General features: G+C 45.4%; 1 protein-coding gene across 1 annotated transcript in view; it reads left to right on the forward strand.

Moving 5' to 3' along the window:
- The window catches only part of LOC126095409 (cholinesterase 1-like), a 162113-nt gene that overhangs the window by 93577 nt on the left and 52136 nt on the right, over positions 1-16400 (forward strand). The window contains exons 6-7 of the mRNA XM_049910207.1: positions 7921-8086; positions 12884-13065. Coding sequence (XP_049766164.1) covers positions 7921-8086; positions 12884-13065 — 348 coding nt within the window. The remainder of the gene's footprint in view (positions 1-7920; positions 8087-12883; positions 13066-16400) is intronic.

A 16400-nucleotide genomic window follows, 5' to 3' on the forward strand; every position in this document is an offset into this window, starting at 1 on the left:
GTCATAGTGGTGCTGTCCACCGTGAGGTCGCTGCCGCTCTTCCGTCATCCTGACAGGACCGCCTGCCAAGCAATCCAGACACCGCCCGATGGGTCGAGGGGTGAAATGAGGCCCTCCCGACAACGGACCCACTGGGTCAGTGGCCAGGTCAGTCGCCACCTGCCTGCAGTTGATCCGAGGTTCGCTCCCTGAACAACTACGCCCGTCATTTGCCACGGCCAGGAAGAAGTCAGCGTCCCACACTCAGCCGGCCATGTCAGCCTGCCGTGTCAACCATGATGTTGCTCAGCCATGTCTGGGCCGTTTACTACGCCTGGACCGCGCTATGCCGGGACCGCGCTAAGCGTAGCTGTGGCCAAATACAACACTTCGCTGCTGTGTGGTCTGTGGGTCGAAGTCAACCTTCCAGCTCCGCCTGAAGTAGGCTTGAGTTGTACTAAGAACTGCCGGGTGTAATAAAGGGATTATATAGCCTCGGAGGGGCTTCTGATCCACTCCGACCCATCATCCTCCACAAAGATATACCCACACTCTACAAACCCTTGGTTCAACACAATGCAGAAATCCCTTCAGCCACTGTCGCTATGGAAGCGTAATAGGCGTTCGAGATAAGTAAGGGGACTTACAAGGAACAGCAAAATACGGCCAGACTGCAAGACAACAGTTTGTCGTTAAGAGGAAAATGGTTCAAATGGCTCTGAGCACTATGGGACTTTACTTCTGAGGTCATCAGTCCCCTAGAACTTAGAACTACTTAAACCTAACTAACCTAAGGACATCACATACATCCATGCCCGAGGCAGGATTCGAGCCTGCGACCGTAGCGGTCGCGCGGTTCCAGACTGTAGCGCCAAGAACCGCTCGGCCACTCCCGCCGACCCTAGATTATATGAAGGGAAATATGCCACAGCATATCGACCGCCAAGCGTTGGCATTTCTCACATCGGCCAGATTCAACACAAACAAGATCACAAGCAGGGAAACATTAATCCAGGAATATCATATCGAGATCGGATCCTGTAAAGGGAAGTTTTGTGTGTGGGCTACTGACTGTGTGACAGTAGCTCAGCATTGCACACGGAAGACAAGGTTCCGAGTTTTTGTCTGATTCGAACACACAGTTTTTATCTGTACAGTTGTTTATAAAATGGTTTTCAACTAGCTCAGCCACAATTCACTGCGAGACCTTGGAAACCACAACCGTACACGTTGAAGTTGTTCAGTACTAAAACAGTGACGATACATTGGAGCCAGAGAGCCAGACGTCCATCCATAATTGTGGAAGGAGTATTACAGCTGCACAAAACCTGCTGCCGAACGTAAGGACACTTACTTGGCCCAGAAAATTGCTAGGGGACCAGATGTACGAAGGTGAAACACTGCATTAATTTGCACGATCAAGAAAGGAATCTGTCTTAAATTGATTATTGTGAACTGAGTATTATAGATTAGGTTCCGAGACGTGATAAGAAAATATCCAGCCATCTTACCCAAGAGGTAAACCTGCCCGGATAACTGTGCATGTTAGTGTGCGGCTTCTGGGATGAGGAGATCCACTGGCCCCAGATCGAATCCTGCCAGCAGATTAACGACGAGGGTCGGTGTGCCAGGCACCCAGGATGTGGTTTTTAGGCGGTTCCCCACATAATAATAGGTGAATATCGGGCTGGTAGCCAAGTCTCGCCTCAGTTACACGATTCTCAAACACTGCCAGCAGACAGTTGGAGTACACATGACGTGTCCCTGGGGATGACGGGGTGGCTATAGGAACGAAATCCAGCCACCTCTTAAACTCACCACGCCACGTCCGTTAATAATCGTGCCAACCCTGCGCCTAAGCAGGACAAACGCACAAGAGAAAGAAGAAACAGGAAACCTTAGACAAGCAGTATGATAGAAGAATTTCAGGTTGTTGACGAGCAATGTGAGAACCAGCTATTCTGCAAAAGGGTAGCAACAGTTACAAAGAACTGCGACATATGGCAGCGAGTGAAACGTAAATACTCCCGACTTCTGACGAGTTTGTGCCATAAAAACACGTGCATCGAACGAAATTCTGAATATGGATTTTTTTCTTTGGGCTCTTGTCTAAAGAAGATTTTAGATAACAATACATGTTTGTAATGTTCGAAGAAATCTCTGGCTTTCAACCAGTGGCTGTCAACTACACTCCACGATATTTTAGCTGAAACATGCTAGTCATCCTCAGGTGAGTTCTCGGAGATTGACTAATATTTGTATTAGTGGATGGATCTGGCGAGAATGTGAGTCTGTACCTAAATGAACAATTGTGATTATCTGCTGCCGACCACTGAACGGTCACTTCCAAAGTGGTGCTATGGACACAGGTTTTAAAGCTATGAACGTTACTGCTGAGCGATGATGGCAGCGAGGAGAAACAGACCGCATAGTGATTAGAGGTGTATATATACCAGGTGGATCTGGGGATGTGAGTGGCAGCCACAAAATCTATCATTACACAGTAAAAAGAAACAGAAGATCCTTGTAGCAGTCAGAGGTAAATTTATTCCGGAACTCAAATCATACGACTATGACGTGCCTTCCCTCACGATTAAATGTTTAAATACACCCTATGGAAAAGTTTCTGACGCGGTTGAAGAGGATAGGTAGACACATTTTCTAATATCCTGCCTCACTGGCGATGTGTAGACAGACTCGGTGAATAGCGGCGACACTATTTGTACAGCGCGTAGTTCCGCCTTCGGAAGCGGCGAATCCAGGCGTCGCGGCGAAACGTCTATTGGGAAAGGCTGTTAGCTCTCTATAGAAAAAAAGTACCCACCCCTGCGAGTTTATCGGCAGCTCGAATCTCGTTGTGGTGTCACCGCCAGACACCACACTTGCTAGGTGGTAGCTTTTAAATCGGCCGCGGTCCGCTAGTATACGTCGGACTCGCGTGTCGCCACTGTCAGTGATTGCAGACCGAGCGCCGTCACACGGCAGGTCTAGAGACACTTCCTAGCACTCGCCCCAGTTATACAGCCGACTTTGCTAGCGAAGCTACACTGACAAATACGCTCTCATTTGCCGAGACGATAGTTAGCATAGCCTTCAGCTACGTCATTTGCTACGACCTAGCAAGGCGCCATTACCAGTATATTGAGATATTAAAAGCATGTACATTCAAGAGCGATGTTCTCCAATTGTGGAATAAGGTTAAGTATTACTTCAACTACGTACTTTATTTGCTACATTAAATTACATTGTCCTGTTCCAGCCCTCACGCCAATCTGCGTGAGCTTGCACGCGTGCATTTCGGCCTCCTCTAGCTACAAGGTGTTGGCCCTTCTGCCAACACTTCACTCGTCGTCTAGGCTTCCGTTAAACTGATTCTCTAATGTACCCTAAGGAAAAAGAAAAAGAACTACTGATCATGAAGGTATTATCTGAATGAGACGGAAATCGTATGATGTAATGTACTCGCACATGTACAAACATATAAATGATTACAGTTTCCTAAAAACTGGATAATTTATTCAAGGAAAAGAGCTTCACAAATAGAGCTAATCAATAACGCGTGGGCCACGTCTGGTCCTTACGCAATGAGTTATTCGGCTTGGCATTGATTCATAGGTTGGTTGGATGTCCTCCTGAGGAATATTATGGCAAACTCTGTCCAAATGGCGCGTTAGATCGTTAACTCCCAAGCTGTTTGTACGGTACTCCCCGTTCTCAGTTCGGGAGAGATCGTGTGACCTTGCTGGCTAAGTACGATTTAGTAAGCATGAAGACAAGCAGTAAAGATTCTCGTCCTGTCCGAGGGGGTATTATGTTGCTGAAATGTAAGTCCAGAATGATATGCCACGAAGGGTAACCAAACGGCGTGTAGAATACCGTTGGTGTACAACCGTGCTCTAAGTGTGCAGCGGATAACAACCAAAGGCGTCCTGCTATGAAAAGAAATTTGCATTCCAGACTATTTCTCCCGTTTGTCGGGCCATATGGTGCTCCACATGTTGGTATTCCACCACTGTCCAGGTCATCTTTAGACACGTCTTCGCTGGTCGTCGGGGCTCAGTTCCACACAAGATGCATCGCTGAAGACAATTCTACCCTGGTCAACAAGATTCTCCCCAATTCAGAACGTATGGAGCATTAGAGGCAACGGAGAAAGCATGCAAAGTTCAGAAGAACGCGAAATCCCGATTATTGGCTACAATTTACAGACGCGCGAAATTTGGCACGGATGCCTTTAATAGGTTCCACAACGAAACATTGCTTCTAAATTTGGTAGAAAATCCGAAGAAATTCTGGTCGTATGTAAAGTACACAAGCGGCAAGACGCATTCAATACCTTCGCTGCGCAGTGCCGATGGTACTGTTACCGACGACTGTGCCGCTAAAGCGGAGTTATTGAACGCAGTTTTCCGAAATTCCTTCACCGGGGAAGACGAATGGAATATTTCAGAATTTGAAACAAGAGCAGCTGCTAGCATGAGTTTCTTAGACGTAGATAACTCAGGGGTTGCGAAGAAACTCAAATTGCTTGATACGGGCAAGTCTCCAGGTCCAGATTGTATACCGATTAGGTTCATTTCAGATTACTCTCCCTACTTAGCAATCATATGCAACCGCTCGCTCACCGATAGATCTGTACCTACAGATTGGAAAATTGCACAGGTCGCACCAGTGTTTAAGAAGGGTAGTAGGAATAATCCATCGAATTACAGACCTATATCATTGACGTCGGTTTGCAGTAGGGTTTTGGAGCATATACTGTATTCAAACATTATGAATCACCTCGAAGGGAACGATCTATTGATACGTAATCAGCAAGGTTTCAGAAAACATCGTTCTTGTGCAACGCAGCTAGCTCTTTATTCGCACGAAGTAATGGCCGCTATCGACAGGGGATCTCAGGTTGATTCCGTATTTCTAGATTTCCGGAAAGCTTTTGACACCGTTCCTCACAAGCGACTTCTAATCAAGCTGCGGGCCTACGGGGTATCGTCTCAGTTGTGCGACTGGATTCGTGATTTCCTGTCTGGGAGGTAGTAATAGACGACAAATCATCGAGTAAAACTGAAGTGTTATCAGGTGTTCCCCAGGGAAGCGTCCTGGGACCTCTGCTGTTCCTGATCTATATAAATGACCTGGGTGACAATCTGAGCAGTTCTCTTGTTCGCAGATGATGCTGTAATTTACCGTCTAGTAAGGTCATCCGAAGACCAGTATTAGTTGCAAAGCGATTTAGAAAAGATTGCTGTATGGTGTGGCAGGTGGCAGTTGACGCTATATAACGAAAAGTGTGAGGCGATCCACATGAGTTCCAAAATAAATCCGTTGGAATTCGATTAGACGATAAGTAGTACAATTCTCAAGGCTGTCAATTCAACTAAGTACCTGGGTGTTAAAATTACGAACAACTTCAGTTGGAAAGACCACATAGATAATATTGTGGGGAAGGCGAGCCAAAGGTTGCGTTTCATTGGCAGAACACTTAGAAGATGCAACAAGTCCACTAAAGAGACAGCTTACACTAGTTCGTCCTCTGTTAGAATATTGCTGCGCGGTGTGGGATCCTTACCAGGTGGGATTGACGCAGGACATCGAAAGGTGCATAAAAGGACAGCTCGTTTTGTATTATCACGTAATAGGAGAGAGAGTGTGGCAGATATGATACGCGAGTTGGGATGGAAGTCATTAAAGCAAAGACGTTTTTCGACGCGGCGAGATCTATTTACGAAATTTCAGTCACCAACTTTCTCTTCCGAATGCGAAAATATTTTGTTGAGCCCAACCTACATAGGTAGGAATGATCATCAAAATAAAATAAGAGAAATCAGAGTTCGAACAGAAAGGTTTAGGTGTTCGTTTTTCCCGCGCGCTGTTCGGGAATGGAATGGTAGAGAGAAAGTATGATTGCGGTTCGATGAACCCTCTGCCAAGCACTTAAATGTGAATTGCAGAGTAATCATGTAGATGTAGATGTAGATAGGCAGTACCCTCTAACCAGATCGGAATTTTAACGATCTAACACGAAAGTTGGACAAAATGCGACATGATATCCTTCAGGACACCTGTCAATTCTGTCAGTCAGCGCCAAGGCGAATAACTGAATGCTTAGGGGCGAGAGCTGGGCCAATGCGTTATTGACTTGTAACGCTCTTTCTCTTGAATAAATCTTCCAGTTTTTCTGAAATCGTAATCATTTCTTTGTCTGTATATGTACGTCAAATCCACCGTTCTTTTTTTGTGTACAGTTGCTGTCTCATTCTCATGCCTTTTCAACACAAAGAGTATACAGCCAACCTGCTGGATAAGTTTACTGCAATCGGTTGACTGTATGCTTTGTAATATTGAAAATTTGTTTACAGTTACTGCTGTCAGCTTTGTTTAAAACTGTCTTTCTTATTTACCTGGACTTTTTTGGAACTCGGTTTGATCGAGTGTTGTTGGGAAAGACGATTCCGACTTTGTGTCACTTGTACTTATTTGGACTCAGGTAAAGTGCAGTCTTGATGTTCACTTCCTACAGTACTCTCGGCCATCGACTTAGCATCCAAATTGGTTTCCACACGCAACGTGATTCTCAGCGGTGACCTTCATTCTTAAGTCGTCGGCAAACGGACCGTGCATCCGAACGTTGAGCGTGCCGAGTTTCTGATGTCATAGCGTGGAATAGCACGTTCGGGAGTCTTCCCGAACGTGCAGAGCAATATGTGGTATGTCAGATATTCTGAGCGTGCGTCTAAGCGTTGACCAATGAGATGGCACAACGCCACCTACGTCACACGCACGCCGTCTCCCTTCAGTACAGTGTTGTGAGGCGCCATATTGGCACTCATTTCAAGCGTATATGCACATATACCGTTTCTGAGCACCAGCAAACTGAGAATCACTGGAAAACGCGTTGTTAACTGTGTGATTCGTTCCAATAAAATAATGAGAAATAACATATTCGTGGCAAAAGAATTATTATATCTTGCGTATTATGAGAGTAGGCTATTTGAAGACAGAGACACACTGAAGATTCACCCAAAACGCATTGTTCTTGGTACAATTTGTTATAATTAAATTTCAGTTAGTATCAAATCTACGATTAAGGTTTTCAGCAAGGTTAACACACTATAGTTAGATCCAGAAGGAGTGTTGTTGGTTTAGTGTAATGAGTAGCGTCACTGTCGTGTATGGAGTTTGCTGGGGCGGTGGTTCGCGTATTGACACTTCTAATTTTTTTCCTAACATTCGCGTTTTTATTACGTTCTGATTCTTTATTATTACTTTAATACAAGTATATACCATAATATTTGATGTTATGTAAATATAAGTTCACCTTTCTTTGAGGGGTGACTTTGTTCGATTGGCTTAATCGACAGGTCAGCTTGCGCTACTTGTATAAAGATATTTTACTCCTTTTTCTTTTACGTTTCAGAATTCACATGTTGCAAAGATTATGCTACTGGGTAGGAACGGTGATCAAGTAAGACTGACCCTGGGGTTTTACTAAAATCTGGGAATGATGAAATAACGTTTATCTTATGCGGAAAAGTATTCCACATTTGTAACGCACTGTTTGTAATTGAACTTTTTTAAGCCTGTGTCATGGACATGGTACTTTGATTTTCGTGGACGGTGGAGGAAATGTGCGTTTTAATAGTGCTTACGTGCGAATTTTACACGCGGCCGTTGAGTAAACAGTGTGATTTACGAACTACAAACATCCCTCAACTGCCGCTGGAGTGCGTTGCGATCGCGTATACCACATTGGGGCCCACGTACCGTGTGCACAAGTCTCATCGTGTCTGGGTGTTCAGCAGCACGTTGAACTCGGCACGCTCAACGTTAACGTTCGACAGCACAGTCCGTGTGCCGACGGCTTTAGGCTACGGTAAGAAATGTTGATCAGGTTAGTATACCTCTGAATCTCATTCAGAATGTCCGTCTTCTGCGTTCCAGGACAAGAAACGGTTCAGCACATTTGCTTTCCTAGCCGTCGTGGAGGAGGAATGGGAAGGTGCTTTCATCACGGACATGCCAACTGGAATCCTGGAAAGCGGACACGTCAACCGCGTGCCGCTCATCGCAGGCTTTAATTCTGCCGAGGGCCTAGCCACCGTTAACGGTCAGTACTTATTCCCGTTATCATTGTGCTGCTGATTCAGATATCACGCACAGGATAAGTGTAATTTATGGAGCCTGACTGCATCATCTATACATTCTACAGATTCCTCAAAATCTGTCCTAGTTATTAATTCGAGTGCGAAAGTTATGTCCCAGTTTCATAAATATTTGTGGGACATACTATATACTGAAAACTCTATGACGGACATCCCACTAGCTACAACGTGACGTGCTTTCTTACCGTGAGATGTTCTAACATGTGCTGTCTCTTCAATAAGAGGGATTTTGACGCTTCCCATTTTAACCCCTGATGTTGATCTTGATTGCTCCAAAGCCCAACAGGCCATAACCAATTCGGGGTTCACCTCTAAACTTGCCCATAACAGTGTACTTGTAGTTGTTGTTGTGGTCTTCAGTCCTGAGACTGGTTTGATGCTGCTCTCCATGCTACTCTATCCTGTGCAAGCTTCTTCATCTCCCAGTACCTACTGCAACCTAAATCCTCCTGGATCTGCTTGGTTTAGTCATCTCTTGGTCTTCCTCTACGATTTTTGCCCTCCACGCTGCCCTAAATTGGTGATCCCTTGATGCATCAGAGCAAGTCCTACCAACCGATCCCTTCTTCTAGTCAAGGTGTTCCACAAATTTCTATTCAATACTTCCTCATTAGTTATCTGATCTACCCATCTAATCTTCAGCATTCTTCTGTAGCACCACATTTCGAAAGCTTCTATTCTCTTCTTGTCCAAACTAGTTATCGTCCATGTTTCACTTCCATACATGGCTACACTCCATACAAATACATTCAGAAATAACTTCCAGACACTTAAATCTATACTCGATGTTAACAAATTTCTCTTCTTCAGAAACGCTTTCCTTCCCATTGCCAGTCTACATTTTATATCCTCTCTACTTCGACCATCATCGGTTATTTTGCTTCCCAAATAGCAAAACTCATTTACTACTTTAAGTGTCTCATTTCCTAATCTAATTCCCTCAGCATCATCCGACTTAATTCGACTACATTCGATTATCCTCGTTTTGCTTTTGTTGACGTCCATCTTATATCCTCCTTTCAAGACACTGTCCATTCCGTTCAACTGCTCTTCCAGGTGCTATGCTGTCTCTGACAGAATTACAATGTTATCGGCGAACCTCAAAGTTTTTATTTTTTTCTCCATGGATTTTAATTCGTACTCCGAATTTTTCTTTTGTTTCCTTTACTGATTGCTCAATATACAGACTGAATAACATCGGGGAGAGGCTACAACCCTGTCTCACTCTCTTCCCAACCACTGCTTCCCTTTCATGACCCTCGACTCTTATAACTGCCATCTGGTTTCTGCACAAATTGTAAATAGCCCTTCGCTCCGTGTATTTTGCCCCTGCCACCTTCAGAATTTGAAAGAGAGTATTCCAGTCAACATTGTCAAAAGCTTTCCCTTAAGTCTACAAATGCTAGAAACGTAGGTTTGCCTTTACTTAATCTTTCTTCTAAGATAAGTCGTAAGGTCAGTATTGCCTCACGTGTTCCAACATTTCTACGGAATCCAAACTGATCTTCCCCGAGGTCGGCTTCTACCAGTTTTTCCATTTGCCTGTAAAGAATTCGTGTTAGTATTTTGCAGCCGTGGCTTATTAAACTGATAGTTCGGTAATTTTCACATCTGTCAACACCTGCTTTCTTTGGGATTGGAATTATTATATTCTTCTTGAAGTCTGAGGGTATTTCGCCTGTCTCATACATCTTGCCCACCAGATGGTAGAGTTTCTTCAGGGCTGGCTCTCGCAAGACTATCAGTAGTTCTAATGGAATGTTGTCTATTCCCGGGGCCTTGTTTCGGCTTTGGTCTTTCAGTGCCCTTATAACGTACATTATCCAAACAACTGAGACGCATCGTTCATAAAAAGTTAAGATCCACCTGATAGCACTGTTATCCTCACTATAGTGAGAAAGAATTGGGGGGCCCTCTGAATGAAATAGTCAGTCTAATGAGCATAGGATGCGGGCTGTGGGTAAACCGGAAAAGAACGAAAGTAGTGAGTAGTCGCTGAAATGAGATAAGTGGTAAGCTGAACCTCAAATTTGGGGGAAACGTCGCATATGAAGTGATGGAATTCTGCTACCTTGGAAACAAATGACCCATGACGGATGAAGAGAGGATGATATGAAAAGCAGACTAGTACCGGCAAAGAGGGCTTTCCTCGCCAAAGTAAGTCGGCTAGCGTCAAAGAGGAAACTTCTGAAAACATACCTCTGGAGCATAACATTGAACAGAAGTGAATCAAGGCCTCTGGGAATACCGACAAAGAAGATTCTTAGATGTGGTGTTACTGAATATGTAAATGAGTCTAAGAACGTTTCAGTTCATCGCTGATTCATTTTTGCTATCTTTCAATGCTTTCGTCATTTACCACGATTTATAAAACAAGAAATGAGAAACGTATCTCCAGGATAGTTAGGTACGGAATATGTGTAACACACTGACAACAAGAAGGGCTAGGATGATTGGATATGTGTTGAGGTATCATGGAATAATTTCCATGGTGGTAGAAGACGGAGCTGCAGAGGGTAAAAGCTGTAAGGGAAGATAAATATTGGAACACATCCAAGAAATAATTGCGGATGTTGGTTGTACGTAGTACTCTGAGATGAGGAAATTTGCAGAGAAACGGAAGTTGTGGCCAGCTGCATCAAACCAGTCACAAAGATCTTCCCCCTCCTATCCCAAAAAAAGTTTTCCTGGGCTTTCTGGTACACCAAATCTACTAGCTAAACTTGAGAAATTATGTCTCCGCTATACAGCTGTAAATCCTAACTATACCCGCATTTATTTCAACCAATCTCCTCTGGTTATAATATGACCACAAAGTAAATTCCATTGCTTATCAATGGATCAGACACATCTTGCAGATGATAATAAAAAAAAGCTTCCAAATCTCAGGAGTGCTGTGACCTGTTTTTCAAGCTAATGTACATCAAATTGCCACCCGAATGAGAATCCAGAGTGAATAATGAGACGCTACGAAAATTTTTCTTCTTCCTTTTATACGGAGATGTTATGATACAAATGGGAATAAATATATGAAATATACTATAATAATACGTTATATTTCATCTCGACCTTGGTGCAGATGAACGCTACGTCCACTCAGCAGTAACACATACATATTGCAATCTAGTCATCAAACTATTTAGCCTACTCCCACTAGTACACTACTGGTCATTAAAATTGCTATCCCAAGAAGAAATGCAGATGATAAACGGGTATTCATTGGGCAAATATATTATACTAGAACTGACATGTGATTACATTTTCACGCAGTTTGGGTGCATAGATCCTAACAAATCAGTACAAAGAACCACCACCTCTGGCCGTAATAACGGTCTTCATACGCCTGGGCATTGAGTCAGAGCTTGGATGGCGTGTGCAGGTACAGCTGCCCATGCAGCTTCAACACGATACCACAGTTCATCAAGAGTAGTGACTGGCGTATTGTGACGAGCCAGTTGCTCGGCCGCCATTGACCAACACGCTTTCAATTGGTGAGAGATCTGGAGAATATGTTGACCAGGGCAGCACTCGAACATTTTCTGTATCCAGAAAGGTACGTACAGGACCTGCCACATGCCGTCGTGCATTATCCTGCTGAAATCTAGGGTTTCACAGGGATCGAATGAAGGGTAGAGCCACGGGTCGTAACACACCTCAAATGTAGCGTCCACTGTTCAAAGTGCTGGCAATGCGAACAACAGGTGACCGAGACGTGTAACCAATGACACCCCATACCATCACGCCGGGTGATGACAAATACACGCTTCCAATGTGCGTTCACCGCGATGTCGCCAGACCCAGCTGCGACCATCATGATGCTGTAAACAGAACCTGGATTCATCCGAAAAAATGACGTTTTGCCATTCGTGCACCCAGGTTCGTCGTTGAGTACACTATCGCAGGCGCTCCTGTCTGTGATGCGGCGTCAAGGGTAACGGCAGCCATGGTCTCCGAGCTGATAGTCCTTGCTGCTGCAAACGTCGTCGAACTGTTCGTGCATATGGTTGTTGTCTTGGAAACGTCCCCATTTGTTGACTCAGGGATCGAGACGTGGCTGCACGATCCGTTACAGCCATGCGGATAAGATGCCTGTCATCTCGACTACTAGTGATACGAGGCAGTTGGGATCCAGCACGGCGTTCCGTATTACCCTCCTGAACCCACCGATTCCATATTCTGCTAACAGTCATTGGATGTCGACCAACGCGAGCATTAATGTCGTGATACGAAAACCGCAATCGCGATAGGCTACAATCCGACCTTTATCAAAGTCGCAAACGTGATGCTTCGTATTTCTCCTCCTTACACGAGGCATCACAACAACGCTTCACCAGGCAACGCCGGTCAACTGCTGTTTGTGTAAGAGAAATCGGTTGGTAACTTTCCTCATGTCAGCACGTTGTAGGTGTCGCCACCGGCGCCAACCTTGTGTGAATGCTCTGAAAAGCTAATCATTTGCATATCACAGAATCTTCTTCCTGTCGGCTAAATTTCGCATGTGTAGCACATCATCTTCGTGGTGTAGCAATTTTAATGGTCAGCAGTGTCTATATGAAATACACTGTAATAGTACGTTATATTTCATCTGGACTTTGATGCAGATGAACGCTATATCCACTCAGCAGAAACACATACATATTGCAATCTAATCATCAAATTATTTCGCCTACTCCCACTAGTAAAAGACAGTGTCTCAGTGTTAGAATGACGCTTGTGCTTTATGGTATTGTATAATTTTCCAGCAAAAAACGTGTTCTTGGACGAGGAAACGATCGCAGCTTTCGACGCCAGCTTTGTCGATACGATCAGCTTGGACGTCACCGCAGGCGATGAGCAATACCGTCAGGAGGCCGCACTGAAGATCCGCGAATTCTATTTTGGCCGTGACCCAATCAGCAGTGAGGACTTCAACCGTCTTGTTCAAGTGAGTAAAACACGTTCACTTAATGAGCATGTTATTGGAAGTCTTTCTTATCAACATTCATGTTGTCGCACACGGCACAGTCACATTAATACACTACTGGAAATTGAAATAAGAACACCGTGAATTCATTGTCCCAGGAAGGGGAAACTTTATTGACACATTCCGGGGGTCAGATACATCACATGATCACACTGACAGAACCACAGGCACATAGACACAGGCAGCAGAGCATGCACAATGTCGGCACTACTACAGTGTATATCCACCTTTCGCAGCAATGCAGGCTGCTATTCTCCCATGGAGACGATCGTAGAGATGCTGGATGTAGTCCTGTGGAACGGCTTGCCATGCCATTTCCACCTGGCGCCTCAGTTGGACCAGCGTTCGTGCTGGACGTGCAGACCGCGTGAGACGACGCTTCATCCAGTCCCAAACATGCTCAATGGGGGACAGATCCGGAGATCTTGCTGGCCAGGGTAGTTGACTTACACCTTCTAGAGCACGTTGGGTGGCACGGGATACATGCGGACGTGCATTGTCCTGTTGGAACAGCAAGTTCCCTTGCCGGTCTAGGAATGGTAGAACGATGGGTTCAATGACGGTTTGGATGTACCGTGCACTATTCAGTGTCCCCTCGACGATCACCAGTGGTGTACGGCCAGTGTAGGAGATCGCTTCCCACACCATGATGCCGGGTGTTGGCCCTGTGTGCCTCGGTCGTATGCAGTCCTGATTGTGGCGCTCACCTGCACGGCGCCAAACACGCATACGACCATCATTGGCACCAAGGCAGAAGCGACTCTCATCGCTGAAGACGACACGTCTCCATTCGTCCCTCCATTCACGCCTGTCGCGACACCACTGGAGGCGGGCTGCACGATGCTGGGGCGTGAGCGGAAGACGGCCTAACGGTGTGCGGGACCATAGCCCAGCTTCATGGAGACGGTTGCGAATGGTCCTCGCCGATATCCCAGGAGCAACAGTGTCCCTAATTTGCTGGGAAGTGGCGGTGCGGTCCCCTACGGCACTGCGTAGGATCCTACGATCTTGGCGTGCATCCGTGCGTCGCTGCGGTCCGGTCCCAGGTCGACGGGCACGTGCACCTTCCGCCGACCACTGGCGACAACATCGATGTACTGTGGAGACCTCACGCCCCACGTGTTGAGCAATTCGGCGGTACGTCCACCCGGCCTCCCGCATGCCCACTATACGCCCTCGCTCAAAGTCCGTCAACTGCACATACGGTTCACGTCCACGCTGTCGCGGCATGCTACCAGTGTTAAAGACTGCGATGGAGCTCCGTATGCCACGGCAAACTGGCTGACACTGGCGGCGGCGGTGCACAAATGCTGCGCAGCTAGCGCCATTCGACGGCCAACACCGCGGTTCCTGGTGTGTCCGCTGTGCCGTGCGTGTGATCATTGCTTGTACAGCCCTCTCGCAGTGTCCTGAGCAAGTATGGTGGGTCTGACACACCGGTGTCAATGTGTTCTTTTTTCCATTTCCAGGAGTGTATGACGACCGCCTACGTTCGACGTAAACGCGTAATGACCACCCACAAACGGCAGGCGGCAGTATTAGCAGTGGAGGTCATGCAAAGCGTGTCTGGGGGACGGATAAATAGTGCAATTGCCTTAACGCTTCGTATTGTGCGTGGATGCTATTTACCGGGTGATCAAAAAGTCAGTATAAATTTGAAAACTTAATAAACCACGGAATAATGTAGATAGAGAGATAAAAATTGACACACATGCTTGGAATGACATGGGGTTTTATTACAACAACAACAACAACAAAAGCTCACAAAATGTCCGACAGATGGAGCTGCACAGCAAAACGTCAGTGACTGCGCATGACAATCGTGTGTAAAAGGAGCTGTAATGAGAGAGAGAAGCAGATGCGCAAGCAGTTGCAACACATCTACCGTTATCGGGCCTTTTTTCTTCGAGGAAATGTGTGATTCTGGTTTTGTAACTGTTACCGTGACGGGTGAGAGGTACGCTGATATGTTACAGAATCGCATCATCTCCAGCGTGGCTGATAAACACCTGCTGGAACGTACGATGTTTATGCAGGATGGCGCTCCACCCCATATTGCTAGACGCGTGAAAGATCTCTTGCGCATCGTTTGGTGATGATCGTGTGCTCAGCCGCCACTTTCGTCATTCTTGGCCTCCCACGACCCCAGACCTCAGTCCGTGCGATTATTGGCTTTGGGGATTATCTGAAGTCGCAAGTGTATCGTGATCGACCGACATCTCTAGGGATGCTGAAAGACAACATCTGACGCCAGTGCCTCACCAGACATGCTTTACCGTGCTGTTCACAACATTTTTCCTCGACTAGAGCTATTGTTAAGGAATGATGGTGGACATATTGAGCATTTCCTGTAAAGAACATCATCTTTGCTTTGTCTTACTTTGTTATGCTAATTATTGCTATTGTGATCAGATGAAGCGCCATCTGTCGGACATTTTTTCAACGTTTGTATTTTTTTGGTTCTAATAAAGCCCCATGTCATTCCAAGTATGTGTGTCAATTTGTAGCTCTCTATCTACATTATTTCGTGATTTATTCAGTTTTCAAATTTATACTGACTTTTTGATCATCCGGTATATTCAACGCTCTAACCGTTAGGCTATTAATTCTGGCCACCGTCCCATGCGGCTCGTTGTAGCCTCATGATTAACTCGTCAGCTGTCTGTGAAATGGCCGTTTATTGCAGAAATACGTACACAATCAACTGTGTACTGGTGTTGTAAGTCCCCTTAGAACAAATTATACAAGACTGTGCTTAAACTGACACACAATATTATTTAGCGCAACGCAATCTGATTATCAAAGATCCCTGCAAAAGAATGGCCCTGAGTAACATTAAACTATACCTTTCAGAAATCACTTACCTCACAAAAATCTTCATTACTCGAACTACTGCAATACAGCGAGCGCCACTACTGCCATCTAAATAAAAGATTCAAACTACGGAAGGCACTAACTACTGATAGGGATAGTTAGCAAATGAAAGATATTAATAGAGAACAAACAATGTATTTACCTTAATAGTCATAATATGTATAGCAGTTCATGACAAATTACAAAACTCCGCCATCTCTCTCCTCACATCCACCACTGCTGGCGGCTCACCTCTAACTGCGCAACGCTACGCGCTGTTCACATTCAGCTGCCGCTGCCTAACACTACAATGGCAGACAACAATGCAAACTAGCCACAGACTGCACACAGCACAGCCAGTGATTTTCATATAGAGCGCTACGTAACGTTGCCAATAAAAAAACATAAACAGCCTACTTACAGTGTTTAGCAGTGTATGATAC

The sequence above is a fragment of the Schistocerca cancellata genome, chromosome 8 (assembly GCF_023864275.1).
Source record: "Schistocerca cancellata isolate TAMUIC-IGC-003103 chromosome 8, iqSchCanc2.1, whole genome shotgun sequence".
In the NCBI taxonomy this organism is placed as follows: Eukaryota; Metazoa; Arthropoda; class Insecta; order Orthoptera; family Acrididae; genus Schistocerca; species Schistocerca cancellata.